This window comes from Oryx dammah, unplaced genomic scaffold (genome assembly GCF_014754425.2).
Source record: "Oryx dammah isolate SB20612 unplaced genomic scaffold, SCBI_Odam_1.1 HiC_scaffold_10, whole genome shotgun sequence".
In the NCBI taxonomy this organism is placed as follows: Eukaryota; Metazoa; Chordata; class Mammalia; order Artiodactyla; family Bovidae; genus Oryx; species Oryx dammah.
In genome coordinates this window covers 40,693,021-40,714,251 of record NW_024070194.1, presented here as the reverse complement: position 1 = coordinate 40,714,251, position 21,231 = coordinate 40,693,021, and the positions used below count along the sequence as shown (strand labels likewise).

General features: G+C 48.0%; 1 protein-coding gene across 1 annotated transcript in view; it reads left to right on the top strand.

Annotated features, from left to right (window-relative positions):
- Positions 1 to 12,280: 12,280 nt before the first annotated feature.
- Positions 12,281 to 21,231, top strand: part of PYGB (glycogen phosphorylase B) — a 33,515-nt gene continuing 24,564 nt past the window's right edge. Inside the window, exon 1 of the mRNA XM_040248844.1 lies at positions 12,281 to 12,665. Coding sequence (XP_040104778.1) covers positions 12,423 to 12,665 — 243 coding nt within the window. The 5' untranslated portion in view covers positions 12,281 to 12,422. The remainder of the gene's footprint in view (positions 12,666 to 21,231) is intronic.

Below are 21,231 nucleotides of genomic sequence, written 5' to 3'. Positions count from 1 at the left end.
TATTTCCTTTTATGTGAAACATCTGTTCATGTCCTTTGACAATTTGTCTGTCAGATTATGGTCATTTTCTTGCTGATTTTTAGGAAACTTTTATATATTAAAGAAATTAGCTATTGTGACAGAATATGTTGCAAATTTCTCCCATTTTATCAATATTACTACATTTTTACTTTACTTTTTTAATATACAATTTTGCTATTTTAATGTAGTCAGATGAATCCAATTTCTCTCTCTCTCTTTTTGTGGCCATACTGCACGGCTTGTGGGGTCTTAGTTCTTTGACCAGGGATTAAACCCAGGCCCTGGCAGTGAAAGCACCAAGTCTTAACCACTGGACCGCCAGGGAATTCCCTAAATTTGTCTAATTTGTGACAGTTTTTGTACAATTTACCTTGCTTGTTGAATTCTGGGTTTTGTGTCATCATTAGAAAGAGTCCCCCACTGAGAGAGTTTTAAAAGTTAACAAAACAGTTTTTTTAAGATATAGTTTTCATTTTTATATTACTTTCAGTATCCCTGCACATGCGTGTGAATACTCTCAAAAGAGACGGGAATACCAGACCAGCTGACCTGCCTCTTGAGAAACCTATATGCAGGTCAGGAAGCAACAGTTAGAATTGGACATGGAACAACAGACTGGTTCCAAATAAGAAAAGGAGTACGTCAGGGCTGTATATTGTCACCCTGCTTATTTAACTTCTATGCAGAGTACATCATGAGAAACGCTGGGCTGGAAGAAACACAAGCTGGAATCAAGATTGCCGGGAGAAATATCAGTAACCTTAGATATGCAGATGACACCACCCTTATGGCAGAAAGTGAAGAGGAGCTAAAAAGCCTCTTGATGAAAGTGAAAGTGGAGAGTGCGAAAGTTGGCTTAAAGCTCAACATTCAGAAAACGAAGATCATGGCATCCAGTCCCATCACTTCGTGGGAAATAGATGGGGAAATAGTGGAAGCAGTGTCAGACTTTATTTTTTGGGGCTCCAAAATCACTGCAGATGGTGACTTGCAGCCATGAAATTAAAAGACGCTTACTCCTTGGAAGAAAAGTTATGACCAACCTAGATAGCATATTCAAAAGCAGAGACATTACTTTGCCGACAAAGGTCCGTCTAGTCAAGGCTATGGTTTTTCCAGTGGTCATGTATGGGTGTGAGAGTTGGACTGTGAAGAAGGCTGAGCACCGAAGAATTGATGCTTTTGAACTGTGGTGTTGGAGAAGACCCTTGAGAGTCCCTTGGACTGCAAGGAGATCCAACCAGTCCATTCTGAAGGAGATCAGCCCTGGGATTCCTTTGGAAGGAATGATGCTGAAGCTGAAACTCCAGTACTTAGGCCACCTCATGAGAAGAGTTGACTCATTGGAAAAGACTGATGCTGGGAGGGATTGGGGGCAGGAGGAGAAGGGGACGACAGAGGATGAGATGGGAGGATGGCATCACTGACTCGATGGAAGTGAGTCTGAGTGAACTCTGGGAGTTGGTGATGGACAGGGAGGCCTGGCTGCGATTCATGGGGTTGCAAAGAGTCAGACACGACTGAGCAACTGAACTGAACTGAACTGAAGGAAAACAAATCATTGTTTCGGGGTGGATTTGATTTTTAGAACAATTTCATAATCATTGGAAAGCAAATGGATTGTACCATTTTGGGGATAAAATCAAGGGTGGCAATAAAGTCATGAGGCCATTCCCTAAAGGAATTTTCGGAAAGTGTTCAGAATCATCACAGGTCAGTAATATAAACACCGCATCTCCCAAGGTAAGCACTGTGAGAAGCCACACTTGGGTGTGCAATTTCTGGTAAAGCTGTTTTTAAGTGCCTTGTTTGGAGACCATGAACTGTGAAGAGGGTTCATCCTCAGAGAGGAAACTCTGTTTTCTACCACTCCACTCGCCCCTCGATCTGCTGTCAGCACCTCACGCTGAAACCAGACGGGTGGGCTTTTTTCCCACCAAGCAGTCCTCTGAGCCTACCTGGGTGTCCTGCAATTCAACTCCATCTGACACCATCCACCCGGAGACGGAGACGTCACAAGACCCCGAAGGTAAGGGCTCAAGTCCTACACTTGAGAGGCCCTTCTCAAGTCTAGGTACTTGGGATCGGATCTCCGCAACACCTCCCTCAGATTCTGTAATTTGCTAGAGGGGCTCACAGAATTCAGGAGAACAGTTTACTCCTTATTGGCAGTTCATCACACAGGATACAAACCAACAGGCAGATGGAAGGGACAGGAGGGGAGGCATGGGGGAGGGTGTGGAGCGTCCACACTCCCCGGGCACACCCCCCTCCCTGGCATCACCCTGGGAGCTCTCCGAACCCTGTACTCTGTGGATTTTTCTGGAGGCCTCATTGTATAGGTTTGGTTGACTAAGTCACTGATTTCCAGCCCCCATCCCCACCCCAGAGGTGGGGCCTAAAAGAGGCAGACTCCCTGAGCACTCTAATCACTTAGTTGGTTGCCCCAGCAACCAGCCACCACCCTAGTGGTTACCTGGAAGCTTGCCAAAAATCACCTCATTAACCCAAGTTCAAGTATGATTGAAGGGGCAACAGGACTGAGGATAAGAGACCAAATACAACAAAAGATGCTCCCGCTGCTCTTATGCTTACAAACTCCCCGGAGTTTGGGGACCTATGAGCCAGGAACAGGATGAAGACCAAACATATATTTTGTTCTGTAAATCATGACATCACAGTTCTGGAAAGAGGCTTTAGATGGGCGGGGGTCCAACAGCCCTGTCTTCAATACTGTAAGTGTTGGGGCTTCCCTGGTTGTTCAGTGGTTGGGACTCCATGCTTTCATTGCCCAGGGCACAAGTTCAATCCCTGAGTAGGGAACTAGAAGCCGGCAAGCTGGCACAGTCTAAAAAAAGTAAATAAAACAACTTGAAAGGTTTATCAGAGCCTGGCCCTGCCTGTGTGGCTCCAGAGGCCAGAATTCAGACTCACAGAGAAGCTGGTAATGGGGAAAGATGTCCTGAAAGAAGATGGCTCTTGATTCAAGGGTCAGCATTCAAGGGTACCCGAAAAGGGCTCCCTGCTGGGGGATGAGAGGTCAGCATCGGTTGCCTCCCTGGCTGCTTCATACTTCCCACTTCCTTATTCACCTTGAAAATTATGTTGAGTGTGTGGCCAGATGAGCAAAGCACGTGCTGCGTCCCTCCGTTCTGAGCTACAATAACAACCATGGCCTGTGTTGATGGAGGGCTTACTGGATGTCAAGCATTAAGTCAACAGTCCCTCATGCAGCTCAGAGGCTGGAATGTCTGAGCTGAAGGTCAGTGATGAGATGGACAGGGTCCCTTGCACCCAGGTCTGCAGGCTTCCAAACCCCAAACTGGTGTGCCTCCTAAGTTAAGAGCATCTCCAGATGAATTTTTCATCACATCAGGCCTTGCATGTAGCTATTTATCAAAAGTGGGTTTCCCTGCTGGAGAATCAATCATTACGATACTCATGAGCATGGAATATTTAGAAAAATAAAAAATCAAGAGAAATTTTTAAAAATTAGCTCCAGGTCTTCCTTGGTAGTCCAGTGGTTAAGAATCTGCCCACCAATGCAAGGGACTCGGGTTCAATCCCTGGTCTGGGAAGATTCCACATGCAGTGGAGCAACTAAGCATGTGAGGCACAACTGCTGAGCCCTCGCTCTGCAACTACCGAGGCTGTACCACAATGAGAGGAGCCGCAGCAATAAGAGCCCCAGACACCACAAGTGGAGATTGGCCCCCACTCCACAGTTAGAAAAAACCTGCACACAGCAGTGACGACCCAGGTCCAACAAACAAAAAGAATTTTAAAAGAATCACATTTTAGAAAGAAAAACAGCTCCAGGCCTGACTGCCTCTGTCACTTTGATAGTCCAGATGTCTTGCTTTGCCGCATTATTGACTAGCGAATACAAGCTTCTCTTTAAGCGCCTGAGTGAAAGTAAAAGTGAAGTTGCTCACTCATGTCCGACTCTTTGCGACCTCATAGACTGTAGCCTACCAGGCTCCTCTGTCCATGGGGTTTTCCAGGCAAGAGTTCTGGAGTGGTTTGCCATTTCCTTCTCCAGGGGATCTTCACATCCCAGGGATTGATCCCAGGTCTCCCGCATTGTAGGCAGATGCTTTACTGTCTGAGCCACCAGGGAAGAGCCTGAGTGCAGCCCGTAAAGCTTAGTGTCTGCCTCGGGTGGATGTGGCTAAGAAGCAGACATCTCCAGTATGGCACCCTCTCCGGAAGCCTCTCTGAAGGTCAGGACGGCGCCAGAGTGGTGCGTTTGTGGCACAGAACACAGGCAGTGGGATGGCTCCAAACATACCAAACATACTTTCCTCAGCTGCATATGCTGAGGTGATTAGCATATGCAGCTGATGGTTCTCCAGACCCACTGGAAAGCAGCCCCAGATTGAACGGGTCTGCACAGGAAAATGCTGGAGTTTAGGACCTGCAGATCCTTGTTCCAAAGCAACAAGGGGAGAGGGGAATGTAAACCGGGGTTTTCAGCTTTCTCTTCCCTGTAGACAAGAGATTTCAAAGAATTTTTTAAAATGACTCTCCATGCATTTGGAATATTATTTGGCAGTAAAAGCGGCATAATCTGTAACATGGATGAACCTTGAAAACATGAGGCCAAGTGAAAGAAGCTAGGCACAAGAGATCACATATTGCATGATTCTGTTTACACAAAACGTCGAGAATAAGCAAATGCACAGAGAAGGCAAGCAGACTGGGGGTTGCCTAGGGCTCTGGGTGGGGGTGGGGAGAACTGGGAGTAGCTCCCAACTGGGGGGTACAGGGTTTTGCGGGATTGATGAGAAGGTTCTAAATTTAGATGATGGTGATGGTCGCATGACTCTAAAATATTAAATGCTGTTAAACACTACTGAATCAGGTTCTTTAAGGGGGTAACTTATGGAATATAATTATAAAATGTTATTTAATATACCATATATAAACTCTCAATAGTTCAGCGTGCTGAGTGCCCAGTTGCTCAGTCATGTACAACTCTTTGTGACCCCATGGACGATAGCCCACCAGGCTCCTCTGTCCATGGAATTTTCCAGGCAAGAATACTGGAGTGAGTTGCCATTTCCTCCTCCAGAAGATCTTCCTGACCCAGGGATAGAATTTTAGTCTCTCACATCTCCTGAATTGGCAGGAGGGTTCTTTACCACTGCGCCGAAATAAAGCAGTTTGAAAAATGAAGACTGGAACTCTGGGAAGGCAGCTACCTAGAAAGTTATTCTTGCCCAGGGAATCCCATGGACAGAGGAGTCTGACGAACTACAGACCACATAGAGTTGGACACGACTAAGCGACTAAACAGCAGTAGCACGGCAGTACAAGTAGTGATTCAATACTTGAATATATTGCAAAATGATCACCACATCTCTAGTTACCATCCACCACCTCACATAGTTACAAGATTTTACCCTGGGGTTTCCCTGGTGGTCCAGTGGTTAAGAATCTGCCTTGCAATTCAGGGGACATGGGTTCAGTCCCTGGTCTGGGAAGATCCCACATGCCCCAGAGCAACTAAGCTGGTGAGCTGCAAGTACTGAAGCCCACAAGCCTAGAGCCTGTGTTCAGCAACAAGAGAAGCTGCCACATGAAGAAGCCCCCACACAGTGACAAACAGTAGCCGTGCTCTCTGCAGCTAGAGAAAGCCCTCCACAAAGACAAAGACCCACCACAGCCAAAAGATAAATAAATAAATCTTAAAAAAATTTTATCCTTTTTTTCCCCCCTGTGATGACAACTTTAAGATCTACTCTCTTACATAGGTGCATGCTCAGTTACTCAGTTGTGTCCAATTCTTTGCAACCCTATGGATGGTAGCCCACCAGGCTCCTCTGTCCATGGGATTCTCCAGGCAAGAATACTGGAGTGGGTTGCCATGCCCTCCTCCAGGGGATCTTTCCGACAGGGATGGAATCTGAATCTCTGTGTCTCCTGTACTGGCACGCGGATTCTTTACCACTGAGCTACTTGCGGGAGAAGGGAATGGCAACCCACTCCAGTATTCTTGCCTGGAGAATCCGAAGGACAGAGGAACCTGACGGGCCACGGTCCATGGGGTCACAGAGAGTCGGACACAACTATAGTGAATTTGCACACATGCATGAACCTGGGAAGAGCCAAGATCTACTCTCTCAGCCACTTTCAAATATGCAATGCAACATTAGTAGCTATAGTCCTACTGTATGTTACAGTCTCAGGACTTTTTTTTTTAATTTCTTTCTTTATTTATGGCTGTATCGGGTCTTCACTGCAGCCTGCGGGCTTCTCTCTAGTTGAGACTCGTGGGTTTGGTTGCCTTGCAGCATGTGGGAGCTTGTGCAGCCTTGAAGCATTGGAAGGTGGATTCTTAACCACTAGGGAAGTCCAGAAGTTTGCACCTCTTCACCCATCTCACCCACCTCAATCCCCTACCTCTGGCAGCCACCAAATCTGTATCTATGAGATTAGGTTTTTTTTGTTAGTTTGCTTTGTCATTTAGATTTCACATATAAGTGAATTCATGCAGTACTTATTCTCTGTCTGAGTTATTTCACTTAGCATAACATCCTCTAGGTCCATCCATGTGGTCGCAAGTGGCAAGAAGATATCTTCTTTTTTCTGGCTGAGTAGTATTCCATTGTATACATATAGCACATCTTTATCCATTCATCCATCAGTGGACACTTAGGCTGTTTCCATATCTTGGCTATTGTGAATAATGCTGCAATAAACATAGAGGTGCGTATATCTTTGAATTAGTGTTTTTGTTTTTCTGGATAAACACTCAGGAGTGGAATGGCTGGCTCAAACAGTGGCTCTATTTTCATTTTTTAAGGAAACTCCATACTGTTTCCCATGGTGGCTGCACATTCCCAGCAACAGTACTCAGGTTTTCCCTTTCTCCACATCCTTACCAACACTTTTCTTTTCATGCACTTGGCCATCTGCATGTCTTCCTTGGGAATCGTCTGTTCAGATTCTCTGCCCATTTTTTAATTAAGTTGTTTGCTTCATTTTTGTTTCTGTTTTTGCTTTGCTATTGAGTTGTATGAGTTCTTTATATATTTTTAACATTACCAGATATGTGATTTGCAAGTATTTTCTTCCATTCAGTAGATTGCATTTTGTTGTTGATGGTTTCCTTTGCTGTGCGGAAGCTTTTCAAAATCTTGTACACTGGAAATTGTAAGACATTGATGAAAAAATTGAAGAAGACACAAGTAAATGGAAAGGTATTTCATGTTTATGGATTGGAAGAATTAATATTGTTAAAATGTTCATACTACCCAAAGCAATCTAAAGATTCACTGCAATCCCTATCAAAATTCCAATGGTATTTTTCACAGAAATAGAAGAGACACGCAAAAAACTCTGAATAGCCAAAACAATCTTGAGAAAGAAAAAAAAAAAAAAAAAGCTGGAGGTATCGTGAGCCATAACAATAACATAATAATCAAAATGTTGTGGGATGGGCATAAAAACAGATACATAGATCAATGGACCAGAATAACAAGTCCAAAAATAAACACATGCTGCTGCTACTGCTAAGTCACTTCAGTTGTGTCCAACTCTGTGCGACCCCATAGACAGCAGCCCACCAGGCTCCCCCGTCCCTGGGATTCTCCAGGCAAGAACACTGGAGTGGGTTGCCATTTCCCTCTCCAATGCAGGAAAGTGAAAAGTGAAAGTGAAGTCGCTCAGTCGTGTCCGACCCTCAGCGACCCCATGGACTGCAGCCTTCCAGGCTACTCCGTCCATGGGATTCTCCAGGCAAGAGCACTGGAGTGGGTTGCCATTGCCCTCTCCAAACACATGCATATGTGGCCAATTAATTCACAACTAAAGAGTCAAGAATACACAATGGAAAATGGACAGTCCTTTCAATAAATGGTCCTGGAGAAACTGGAGAGCCAAAAAAAAAAAAAAGAAGAAGAATGAAACTGCACCACAATCTTACACTACATACAAAAATTAACTCAAACTGGATTAAAGACTTGAACTTGAGACCTGAAACCGTAAAACTCCTAGAAGAAAACATAGGTAGAAACTCACTGATGTCAGTCTTGGCAATGATTTTTTTTTTATCTGACTCCAAAAGCAAACGTCATAAAAGCAAAAATAAACACTAAACAGGAAAAAGCTTCTGCACAGCAAAGGGAACTAGCAATTATCTGAAAAGGCGTCCCTAGACTTCTTTCAGTCTCCCTGTGGTCTCCCCTCAGGCTGAGAAGATCCCCTCCCAGTTGGGGTGAGAGGTCAAGTCAGCTCCTTCCTGGTGAAGCCCAGGGTCCTGCAGGGGCTGGACTCACGGGGAAGGTCACTCAGCTGCCCTCCTGAGTCATAAAAGATTGCCTAAAAGAATGCAAGAGAATTGAAAGTCCAAAGAAGGGAGACACTGACTTTACCTCCCCTCCCCCCAAATTTCCTTGTGGAACCAAGGATTCTCTTGTTTCCTAGTGAGAGTGCCTGGTAGGACTCCACCCAAAGCAAACAGCAGGGCTAAAGGGTTAGCAAAGCAAATAAGGTTTCAGCAAGAAACCTTCCTTCACTTCCCTGTTGGGTGGACTCTTCTCACTCAGAACCTCAGCTGGAATTTCTCTGCACTGAATGAATCTCGGAATAAACTCAGTGTTGCTTCCTAGAGGCCTGGATTTTCAAAAGCTGCCTGTTTGACGGAGCCTGTTTTTGGTACTTAAGCTCTTTCTAGCTTTTACTGCTGACCTAGGGAATTTTTTTTTTAAAGAATATTTTTATTGAGGTATTCTCTTGTAGTAAAATGTACCGGTCTTAAGTATAGAGTTCAAACAATTTAGACAAATACAACCTGTAGCTTACCTTAGTCTGTCACCCCAGAAAGTCCCCAGACAATCCCTCACCCTTGGCCCCTGGGGGACTGTTCTGAGTTCCAACCCAACACATTCCTTTTGCCAATTCTGGAACTTCGTGTAAATGAAATGGTACAGTTTGTGCTCTTTTGTGTCCGGCCTTCTGTTTGGCATCATGTTTGTAAGACTCACTGGTGTCGATTCATTCCTTTTTATGGCTGAGTTAATATTCCACTATATCAATTTCCTACACGTTGTCTCTTCACTTTCCTGTTAGTCACATAGGCTATTTCCACTTTGGGGTAGTAGTGATAAGGCTCCTGTGAACCTCCTTGCATTTTTCGTAGACATACATTTTTTATTTCTCTTGGATGAATACCTAAAAGTGGAATGGTCGGGCCACATGCTAAGTGTCTATTTGACGATTTTGTAAGAACCTGCCAGACCGTTTCCAGTGTGGCTGTAAAGGTTACTCTCCCTTGAGCTGCATGCTTCAGTCTCTCCATGCTGTTGGTAATTTTCATGTTGAGCATTGTAACAGGTGAGTCCTGGGGCCTCCTGGGGTTTCTATGTGTGTCTCCTTGATGTGACCTAGTGAATTTTAAAGAGGCTTCAAGAATCCTGCCCAGGCCAGCCACCTGTCCCACTCAGTGTACCCTTGCCTGCATGCGGCAGATAGAACCACAGGGATTTGCTCTATTTGGAGTATAATCATGGAGCCTAGCGTGGGAGGCCATGCTGCGGACATGGGGCCCTCTCAGAGGAGCACATGTTCTAGGCCAGGGGCAGCAACTTCTATAAAGGGCAGATTCAGGGCCCACAGCTGACATCAGTCACAATGCTTAGCTCTGTCGTGGACATGTGAAAGCAGCCTAGACAAAATGCAGAGGAATGAGTGTCACTTTATTTGTAGACAGTGAAGTTTGGATTTCATCTAATTTTCATATGTCATGAAAATTATCCTTCTTTTGATTCGTTTCAATCATTTAAAAATGTAGAAAGTGTTCCTAACTTGAGGGCCATACCGAAACAGGTGGTGGGCCAGCCCGGGCTGAGCGTAGGTAGAGGCAGCACCCTGAGATGCAGCTTGAAGCCAGGCCGGCAGCCTTCACAGCAAATCTGCCCCACCAGGAAGAGGCTCCCCAAGGGCGAGGGCTGTGGAGGGTGAGAACCAGACCGGGGAGCCTGCGGATGTCGGCTGTGTGTCCTTCACCGCCTCTCACAGCCCCACAGGCAGCCCCCAAGCTCCATCATTCGGGCACTGCTTCTCTCTCTCCACCCCCAGCTCTCTCACTGACCCTGGCTCTGACTGCTTCCCCTTCGGCCTGGTCACCTCAGAATGCCTGCCCATTAGCTACAGGGGGGCCTGCCCTCACCTGTCACCTCAACTCCCGCAGGTCAGCCTGGACCTGCTAAGGAGGGATTGAGACTGGTTTAGCAAGCTCACCTGACCAGGGTCATGGTTTGCAGAAGTTGTGGTGAGCTCAACCTTCTGCTGAGGGACTGGCCAGTCTGCCTTGTTGGGGGGATAGTTCTGGGGAGTATCTGGTAGGCAGGGGAGCCCATGAGGAAACTACCATGGGAATCCTGGCAAGAGGACCCAAAGGAGTAGCTGAGGATGGATAAAGAGACTAGAAACACTGGGAACAAATGGCTGGCGGCACCAGACTTCCTTTTGGAGGACCAGCTCTAGGCGAGAGAGAGTCCTTGAGAGCTTGGGAGAGAAGGTGAGTCCACCAGGCCTGATGTTATCGGCACCTGATTTGGGAACAGGCAGGAAGGAAGGCACTGGCCTAGAGAAGGATCTAGAGCCCTGTTGGGTGTGCAGGGAGGGTGAGGAAACAGGATGAGGTATAGAGAAAGATGGTGGAAGGCCCTGGGTTGCATATGTGACCCCTGTCCTGGCCCTGCCCCAGGACTACATCACTACACCCACACCGGGTGACTCCTATGTGTGTCGTAATGAGATGGCACACCACGTGCGATCAAGAGCTTTCCAGAGGCCATGGAGACACCTCCCACCCAGCTATGTCCACCCGTAAGGCTCAGCACCAGCCTTAGATCTGCAGCCCTAGAGACTGGCCAGTCCTACACCCTCATCTGAGCGGAGTCCTGAAGTGCTGCCTTCTCTCGCGCAGCATTGTTCCTCTGTGCTGTTGGATGTGGGCCGTTGTTCTCATGGCTCTGGGCTATGCAACCGTGGGAATATGCCACAATTTATTTAGCAGCCCAGCACTGGTGGGCATTTGCGTGGTTTCCAGTTTGGGACTGTTTTGAATATTTGAATGTTACGGGCATTTCTGTACATGCCTTTTGGTCGGCCTAAGCATTCATTTCTGTTGGGTATTTTCTTTGGAGTAGTATTGCTGGGTCAGAGGTAGGTGTTTGTTTAGCTTCAGTGAATGCTACCAGTTTTTTTACGTTCCACCTACCTGTCAGGACTCCCGTTGATGCAGAAATCACAGAGGCTAAGATAGGATCAAGGAGGAGCTGCGGGAGCAAGACTGAAGGCAGGGGCTGGAGGATGGCCCTGGGGTAGTGCTGGTGAGAGTGACTGAGGGGGTGCCAGCCCAGGACCTGCAGGTAGGAACCAGCTGAGAGGCTTTAAAATCACTGCAGATGGTGATTGCAGCCATGAAATTAAAAGACGCTTACTCCTTGGAAGAAAAGTTATGACCAACCTAGATAGCATATTCAAAAGCAGAGACATTACTTTGCCGACTAAGGTACATCTAGTCAAGGCTACGGTTTTTCCAGTAGTTATGTATGGATATGAGAGTTGGACTGTGAAGAAGGCTGAGCGCCGAAGAATTGATGCTTTTGAACTGTGGTGTTGGAGAAGACTCTTGAGAATCCCTTGGACTGCAAGGAGATCCAACCAGTCCATTCTGAAGGAGATCAGCCCTGGGATTCCTTTGGAAGGAATGATGCTGAAGCTGAAGCTCCAGTACTTAGGCCACCTCATGCGAAGAGTTGACTCATTGGAAAAGACTTTGATGCTGGGAGGGATTGGGGGCAGGAGAAGAAGGGGACGACCGAGGGTGAGATGGGTGGATGGCATCACTGACTCGATGGACCGCGAGTCTGAGTGAACTCTGGGAGTTGGTGATGGACAGGGAGGCTTGGCGTGCTGCGATTCATGGGGTCGCAAAGAGTCGGACACGACTGAGCGACTGAACTGAACTGAAAGGAGCAGGAGGAGACGCCGTCTCGGGGGCGTGGACAGGAGAGAGATGCTGGGAGGAATGGGCCGCAAGCCCAGGACCTCACGCTCAGCTTTGCGCGTGGAGAAACTCAACAGTACGCCTTCACTCAGGCGTAGGTACTGCGCCCCTTCTGCGGCCCCGCCCTCCAGCAAGCCCCGCCCCTCCTGCGGCCCGGCCCCGCCATCAGGCCCCGCCCCGCCCTCGGCCCTGGCGCTGCGCGCAGTCGCGCCCGCGGCCTCTCCCCGCCTCGCCGCCGCGGCGCACTGCGCAGGCGCGACCTGGCAGCTGGTGAAGCCGCAGCATCCCTAGCGCGGGCGTGTCCCAGCGGCTCGCCGCGTCCTCCTCCTCCTTGTCGTCCTCCTCGTCCTCGTCCTCGTCCTCCCGGGCGGCCGGAGCGATGGCAAAGCCGCTGACGGACGGCGAGAGGCGGAAGCAGATCAGCGTGCGCGGGCTGGCGGGGCTGGGCGACGTGGCAGAGGTGCGGAAGAGCTTCAACCGGCACCTGCACTTCACGCTCGTCAAGGACCGCAATGTCGCCACGCGCCGCGACTACTACCTGGCGCTGGCGCACACTGTGCGGGACCACCTGGTGGGCCGCTGGATCCGCACGCAGCAGCGCTACTACGAGCGCGACCCCAAGGTGAGGCGCCCCGGGGAAGAGGGCGCCCGGGGTGGGAGACGGCTGCCCGGTGGCTCGGACGGGGAAGCGTCCGCCTGCAGTGCGGGAGACGCGGGCTCGGTCCCCGGGTGGGGAAGACCCTCTGGAGGAGGGCACGGCAGCCCAGTCCAGTGTTCCTGCCTGGAGAATCCCAGGGACACACGAGCCTGGCGGGCTGCGGTCCGCGGGGTCGCAGAGAGTCGGGCATGACTGAGCGAATCTCTGTCTTTATGTCTGTCCTGGGTGGAGAGAGCCCTCGGTGAGGAGGGACCTCCGGGGTGGGGAGAGACCCCCAGGTGAGGAGGGAACCCCCCTGAGATGAGGAGAAACCCCGTACCCCCAGGTGAGGAGGGATCCCTGGGGTGGTGAGAGACTCACAGGGTGGAGAAGGACCTCTGGTGAGAAGAGACCCCCCCCCGGGTGAGGAGAGACCCCAGTGAGGAGGCATCGACCACCCTTGAGATGGGGGAGACCGCCCCCACCCCCTGCCCCGGGTAAGAGGGGACCCCTGGGTGAGGAGAGATCCCTGATGAGAAGAGACTCTGGGTAAGGAGTGACCGCTGGGGTAAAGACACACACACAGGTGAGGCAGCCCTGCACACACACACACACACACACACACACACCTGGGTGAGGCGGCCCTGCACACACACACACACCCAGGTGAGGCAGCCCTGCACACACACACACACGGGTGAGGCAGCCCTGCACATGCGTGCACGCACACACACACACACGGGTGAGGTGGCCCTGCACACACACACACACACACCCACACACCCTGGGTGAGGCGGCCTTGCACACAGCTTCGTCTACACCTGCACACCACACGCTGAGTGCCTGAAGCCGAGCTTGGGGTCTGCTGTCCTGTGGTGGAGCTGGAGTCACCAGGAAGCCTCTGAGACTGAGGCCCTCAAGGATGGGCCCTGCCTTCCAGGAGCACACACCTGCTCTGGAGAACTTCTCTTAGCTGCAGGTTGGCAGACAGTAAGGAACTGTTGATTCTTTTTACATTTTATACAAGCATAGGTTTATGGTAGATGAGTACAAGGTGCACAAGAGAGAACTTGTTCATCACGTCCATTACTAACTGTGTTAAGAATCCAGGTGTATGTCTTTCTGCATCCTCTCCTGTTCTTGAATATATATGCACACCTTTCAAAGCATGTTCAGTGTACAGTTTTGTGGCTCTTCTGTTTCATTCATCAACATTTGTAACACTTGTAGTTTTTAAACAACTTTCCAAGTAAATATGATTCTTCAGTATCGTTGATAGTTTTCAGTCTGACGCATATGTCATAGGCTTGGCCAGGCCCCTGCTGCCAGTTTTGTTTGGTTGGTTTTTGGTTTTGGTTCTTGCTTCTTGACCATGGAGCATTTTACCTTCTTTTATACTAATGTAGAGTAAAAACTGATGAGGGAAGGACACACCTGTAGACCTAACACCAGTTTGCATAGTTTGATTTGCAGTGGACACCTGGGCACTGGGCAGTTGCTTTGTTGATAGTTTTTGTAGGGTGTTAAGAAATGTTTAATAATTGCTAAGTCTGAGATCGGTTGCTTTTCCAAGCTTTTTTCTGGGGCAGTCCTTTTTCTAAAAGAGTAGTGGTAAAAAAAGATTTGTCAGAATACTAAACGAGCCTCTTGATGTTTAGTATGCAAGACAGTGAAGTCACACCAAATGGCTAAAACAGGTTATTTCAACAAGGGCTTGGGTCGACTTTGCCAGGGAAGCTGGCCAGGAGGCAGGGCTCCGCCAGAATTCCCTGCTGGTGGCAGAGCTCCACTTTGCAATATCATTGTTATTCATACAGCAGGTGACAAGCTACATTTCTGCCTGCACACCCAAGGGCATTTCCCTGCAGCTGAACCAGAATGTACCACAGCACCCAAGGGACCCGTTCGAGTCTTTATTCTATGTTTAGATCCGAAAAAGACTGGTGATGGGCTCAGGGATTGCTGAAATAACCTTTCCTGAACAGGATTAAATTCCTCTAACAAAACAGGGTTGCTGATCCTCACTGATGGCTGGGGTGGCCATAGGCATAAACCTTCCTCTTTTAAGGAAACCGCACAGCCTGTAAATGGAAGGTTGTTTGCCTCTCCTGGATAGGAAGGTCCTTTGAAAGTGGAAACTTCGAATTTAACTGCTTCGGTCTGTCTGATCCATGTTGAAAATAGGCTCATCATTTCCTTTTCCTGCAAAAGTTACCAACCTTTTAGGGACCAGGGTCTGGTTTCATGGAAGGCAGTTTTTCCACGGCCCCTAGTCGGGTGGGAGGGGATGGTTTCTGGATGATTCAAGAAGGTTACATTTATTGTGCACTTTGTTTCTATTATTATTACATTAGCTCCACCTCAGACCGTCAGGCATTAGATCTCGGAGGTTAGGGACCCCTGCTGGAGAGGACAAGAAACCCTGTTGGAAAGGACAAGAAACCCTGTTTTGTTAGAGGAATTTAATCCTGTTCAGGAAAGGTTATTTCTGCAATCCCTGAGCCCATCACCAGTCTTTTATGGATCTAAACATAGAATAAAGACTCTAACGGGTCCCTACAGTGCTGTGGTACATTCTGGTTCGGCTTCAGGGAAGTGCCCTTGAGTGTGCAGGCAGAGATGTAGCTTGTCACTGCTACACCTCTGATCCCGGAAGGATCAGAGCATGAAGGAAGGTGTGAGGGCTCCCAGAAATAATCCTGCAGAGCCACACCCCCACCCTAAGCACGGCCTCAAGGATCTGTACCATTACTTCAGACTTTGGCAGCCTGACAATCTAAATAATAATCAGACTGCTTTTATTTAATATTTTTATTTACTTAAAAACAGTTATGCAGGTCCTTGTGATTATTGGAGACAAAAATTCGAAAACACAGATAAGCCAAAAGGATGCATTAACTGTAATCTCACCATCTAGTGATAACAATGTAAATACTACAGACATCTTGTGTTCCACATCTCTTTTTCTGGGCAGGTAGAGACACTTGTTTTTATTACACAAAATAGTGCAGTGCCATGCTGCACCTATTGTTTCGTAACTCTTTCAAGCATTCTATTTTTGGTAATCGTAGAAACAATTGAAGCTCAGTGCTCAGAGGAAGAGTTTTCAAGTAAGCTGCCTGGCAAAGCAGCAAGTCAAAATATCTGGCTAAAATTAAGAGATCTGCACTTGGCAGGACTCAGTGCTTAATTCTAAAGAGGCTCCAGGAGACTGAGGAGATGGGAAGGTCAGGACTACACTCCAGACTCGGGGACGGAGAGGAGCTGGGTGGTAAGGGATGGCTCACACAGATCCAAGCCCCTCAAGGCCTGGCTTTATTACTCAGATTGTTCCACCTTGGGCTGGGGTAGATTTCTTTCTTGGTCTCAGTTTTTTTCATCTTTAAAATGAGGAAGGTCAAGCTAGGTAATCCATTTCCAAGTCCCTTTCCTTTCTAAAACACCATAGTTTTGTGTTTGCTGGTAAAATGTTTCCATTTTACATTGACATTCAGTCCAAAAAGAATTTGAGAATGCTTGAGTAAGACATGACTCAGGGGCTTCCCTGGCAGTCCAGTGGTTAAGAATTTGCCTGCCAGTGCAAGGGACACAGATTTGATCCCTGGTCTAGGAAGATTTCACATGCCTCTGAGCAGCTAAGCCCATGTACCACAGCTACTGAGCTCGTGTGCAGGAACTGCTGAAGCCCAGGGCCCCTAAAGCCTGTGCTCTACAAGAGAAGCCGCTGCGATGAGAAGCCCAAGCACCACAACAAAAAGGACCCAGCACAGCCAAGAATAACAGATAAATAATTTTTTAAAAAGATACAGTACAGAAGGCTCAACTTCATGGAAGACCTCAAAGAGAAAGTTGGGGCAAAAGACAGTAGGGGTAGGAAAGTGGATTAAGTTCAGGTGTAAAGTCAGGACACAAAATGCCAACCTAAGTTCTGGCAACAGAGCACATGGCGGGTCATGTCCAGTTACAGGAGTCCTCAGTCTCTACTAGAGATTCTGGAATGGGCAAGTGGGAGATTTCTTCCATGGATTTCTAGAGCAGATGTTGTACAAGGTAGACAGCTGGCCCGATGGCACCCCATGCAGTGGATGGACTGGTCAGTTTATCATGGCTCTTCTCCATGAGTTTTTGGCATAACAATCATGGTAGACTAAGAAAAAGAAGCTCTACCACTGGGCCCAAGCTCCTGTCTTAAATGTTTCTAGTAAGATAATCATAAATAATACAGTCAGTCTTATGGCTTTCCTGGATTTGGGAATTGAAGGAAGATAATCTGGAGCAGTGTTTTATACTCTTGGCTGCCCACAACCCCCACTTCTGAACTTCTGTTCTAATAAGGCAGGAGTGGGACCGGCACTGGGATCTTTCTGACCCAGGCGGCAGTTCTGATGTGTTTTCTGTGTTTGCACTCTGTGGTTCTGGTTGTGGCTGTGGTGTTCTGATGTGTTTGCACCCATCTGTGTGAACTTGATCTTATATCCCGTGGACAAGCCTCCCTGATAGCAGAGAGCTCAGAGTTACTTTCTGTGGCCAGAAGCTGGGGAGGGGCAGACGGTTCGTGTTGCTGATTACCCTGACAGCTTGCCGAGTGGAAGGTTGGGTGAGGCCACTGTCTATGAGATGGGCAAACTCTGCCTGTGTGCCACGATTTCTCACAGAAGACAGCCTAACCTCTGCTCCTTCAGGCTGTGATGGTTCATTTTCTGTGTCAGCTTGGCTGGGCTATGGAGCCCAGATATTTGGTCTGATATTAATGTGGATGTTTGTTTAAAGGTGTTTTCTGACTAAATGTGAGAGTACCATTTAGTCAGTGGGTTTTGAGGAAAGTAGTATCTTCTGTAATGTAGATGGGCCTCTATTCAGTTGAGGGTCTGAACAGAGCAAAGACTGACGCCCCATTTGGAGTCCAAATGCCACTCCTCCATGCCTCACCTCGCCAGATTTTGGTCTTGGACCTCTGTGATTATGTGACCCAGCTCCTTAAATAAATCTCTGTATGTTGTAGATTCTGTTTCTGTGAGGAGCCCTGACTTATCCAAGCTGCTGTGGATGGCAAGCCTTTTGTATCTTTATGAAATGTTGTAACCCATCTCACTTCTGTATCCCAGCCCTTTGTAGATGATTTTTTAAATTTATTTTTTGTCTGCATCACATGACATATGGGATGTTAGACCCCCCACCAGGGATCGAACATTTGTGCCCTACATTGGGAAGGCAGAGTCTTCATCACTGGACAGCCAGAGAAATCCTTGATGATTTTTTAAATGTTTATTTTGCATGATTTCAGACTTTCAAAAGTTGCAAGAATGATGTAAGAATTCCCATATGTTCTTTATCTGAATTTCCCATTTTTAACTTGTTATATCCTTCTGTCTTTATAAATACAATTTTTTTTTCTGGGAACCATTTGAAAGTAAGTTTTAGACTTGATAACCTACACTTTCCCTCTAAAAACTCAAATATGTGGTTGGAAAAAAATCAGGGAGACTCCCTTATACTAGCAGAGCACTTAGAAAAAACTTGGGGTGTTCACACCATCACAGTGTTGTCACCTGCAGACCTTACTCGGCTTTGTTGGTTGTCCCACTGATAAGAAATACAAGTTAGAAGACTGAGAGGACTTTATACATCTTTTCAGATATACCTCCTTCCCCACCCTACCCCCACCCCCTCATTAAGCAGAGCAGGCTCTAACCCATGTGGAATCCCATACATTTTAAGACACTAAGCAGGTAAACAGCAGGCAATAGATGGTTAGCTTTTTCTACCTTGTAGAGAAGGGGCTTCTTAGAATATGGTGAAAGGGCAGGAGAAATGAAGACAAATTTAGAAAGGTGATTGGATGAAGAAAGGTTTCACTAGATCTTCTGGAGTGGGAATTACATATAATTTCAGTTTTAGCTGAGTATCTTTTCTCAGCCTTGAAACATCACTTCAAGGTGAAAGTAGCTCTGTTTACTGGGCTTCCCAGGTGTCGCTAGTGGTTAAGAACCTGCCTGCCAGTGCAGGAGATATAAGAGACATGGGTTTGATTCCTGGGTTAGGAAGATTCCTTGGAGGAGGGCATTTCAACCCACTCCAGTATTCATGCCTGGAGAATCTATGGAGAGAGGAGCCATCGGGTCGCAAAGAGTCGGACACGACTGCAGCGACTTAGCAGGTACGCACAGCTCTGTTCACAACACTGAGTCATATCGCTGAGTCACAGGTGGAGTTTGACATGGTCCAGATCACTTAATATAAATTGATCAGGCTCTGGCTATCAGTCAGTGACAAGGAGGCCTCCGTGACTGTCTGGCTCTGGGACGGGTCGAGTGGGCACTTCGTAGGTAGGGTTTAGCAGCATGTGAGGTGGACGGCCCAGGACTATAAAATTGACGTCATGGAGCGCAAAGTCAATCTGTTCCCTGAAGAACTAAATGATCTCTAAGATCCCTGCAGGTTCTCAAATCCTGTAATATTATCCTATTTTACATTTCCCAGATTTACTTTGAGCAAACAGACCTGCGTTCTAATCCTAGGTAACAGTACCTAAAGTTAAAAAAAAAAAAGTTTGTGGTCTACATTGAGACACAGCCTGCCAATTAGGGGAAAGATTCCTTGGGATTTCACTCCAAAGGAGCGTGCTGAGTGTGACTTTGTAGGTTGGGCTCTAAGACTTGTGTGGTCGATACCACCCTTCCTCCTCATGCGAGCACAGTTGTGGTTTTATATAGAAAGCCATTTCCTCCAGAAAGCCCCTTGGATGCAGTGGCATGGACGTGGAGACATGCTCAGGACAGGAGTGAGCCTCAGCTCTCTGGCCAGTATGGGGGCCACCCCCCTCCACAGCAGCTCTCCTCTTGCAGTGGGATAACAGACACGAGAGGGTCTCTATGGCTTTGGAGAGGCTGGAGGGAGCTGACCTCTGTGTTGGGTCAGTGATCAGTGTCCCTGTGTCATATCAGGGCCAGTTCTGTCTGGCAGGAGCCTCTCTGTGCTGGGAGGGCAGCTGGTGAGCTAAGATGGCAGGAGACTGTGCGGCTGCATGTTCCTGGCACAGACAGAACTGGGTTCTTGGTGGCGGGGAAGTGGATTGCCCCAGTCTGCACCCAGCTTCATTGCCCTGAGTGTTGAGAAAGTTCTTTGTTTCCTCTTCCTGCAGAGCGTTCAGCCCCTGCTGTTAAACAAGGGCTCTAAACACACTTTTAGGAGAGGGAGAGGAAATGGAGATCTCAGAAAGCCCAGTTCTATTATTATTAATCTCAGTTCTATAGAGAGCAAAATGAGGCTGTACCTATTTATATTAAACTCCATGTTCATAGAGTTCACTAATTCCTAAGACTCTTTGTGAAGTCGCTCCATCGTGCCTGACTGTTTGCAACCCCACAGACTGTAGCCTACCAGGCTACTCCATCCATGGAATTTTCCAGGCAAGAGTCCTGGAGTGGATTGCCATTTCCTTCTCCAGGGGATCTTCCCAACCCAGGGATCGAACCTAGGTCTCCCACATTACAGGCAGATGCTTTACCATCTGAGCCACCAGGGAAGCCCCCTAAAACCCTTTAGGAGATTAATATGCTGTATAATATTTGCATTGATCATGTTTTCATCTGTTTTTGTCGAAGAGCTTTGTTGATGCTTTTCTGTGATGTTACCTGTTGGGGTGGGCTCTGCATGTAATAAATAAACCCAATTGATAAAAAAAAATCAAGGCTGCCTTTAGGCCATATAACACTTGTTACAGCCGTATTGCAAAGAAGGAACCCAGCCAAAAGTTTCAGTGACCTAGTTCAGCCCTGGGGATGGCCTCCTAGAGGTGTGTGACAAGGTTAAGGGGTCCCTGCTGTTCTCAGGCTCCAGGAGATGAGTGTCTGGTCCTCAGTCAGAACCCCAGAGCCGGGAGGCCCTGTCCAGGGTTGCAAAGATGGTGCCGGGACACTGGGCTGGGCCTGGAGGGCTGTGGGCCCACAGCAGCAGAGTTTGGGGCTAGCAAGTATTGGCCCTTTGCAGGTGAGCCCCCAGGCTTTTTCTTAGACCAAGCCTGTGCCCTCAGCTCTTTTTTTTCTAGAATTACCACCCTGTTCTACAGGTTCCACACTCCTCCCCGAAAATCTGGCCTGGTGAGGGGCCCAGCATTGCTGAGTCCAGGGTGGACATGGTGCTATCAGGGACATAAAGTGACCAAGTCACCCCATCTGCCAGGAAGGAGCCAGGATGGGACCCAGTCTGTATGGTTCAAATGTCATCGGCCAGCTTCTCAAGAACCTTCAATTTTAATGGTTTCACACCAAACTACCTTAAGGAAACTGGGGAAAGCAAAATCAACATGTGTGGTGAAGTTATAAAAGTACTCCTCACACAGGCAAAAACAGCAGCAGAAACCAAGGCACAGACCTTGAGGCCAGAGCTCCGGCCAGGCAGGGCCTACAGAGGTGCCTATCACAGGGCTGACCCTGCTCAGTCCCTTCTGAGTGGGCACAGTGCTTGAGGGTCCCCAGTGCCATGGCTGTCCCTGCTGTCCTCTTGTGCAGGGGGCCATAGGAGACTCTCCTGGGCCTGTTTGCAGAACTCA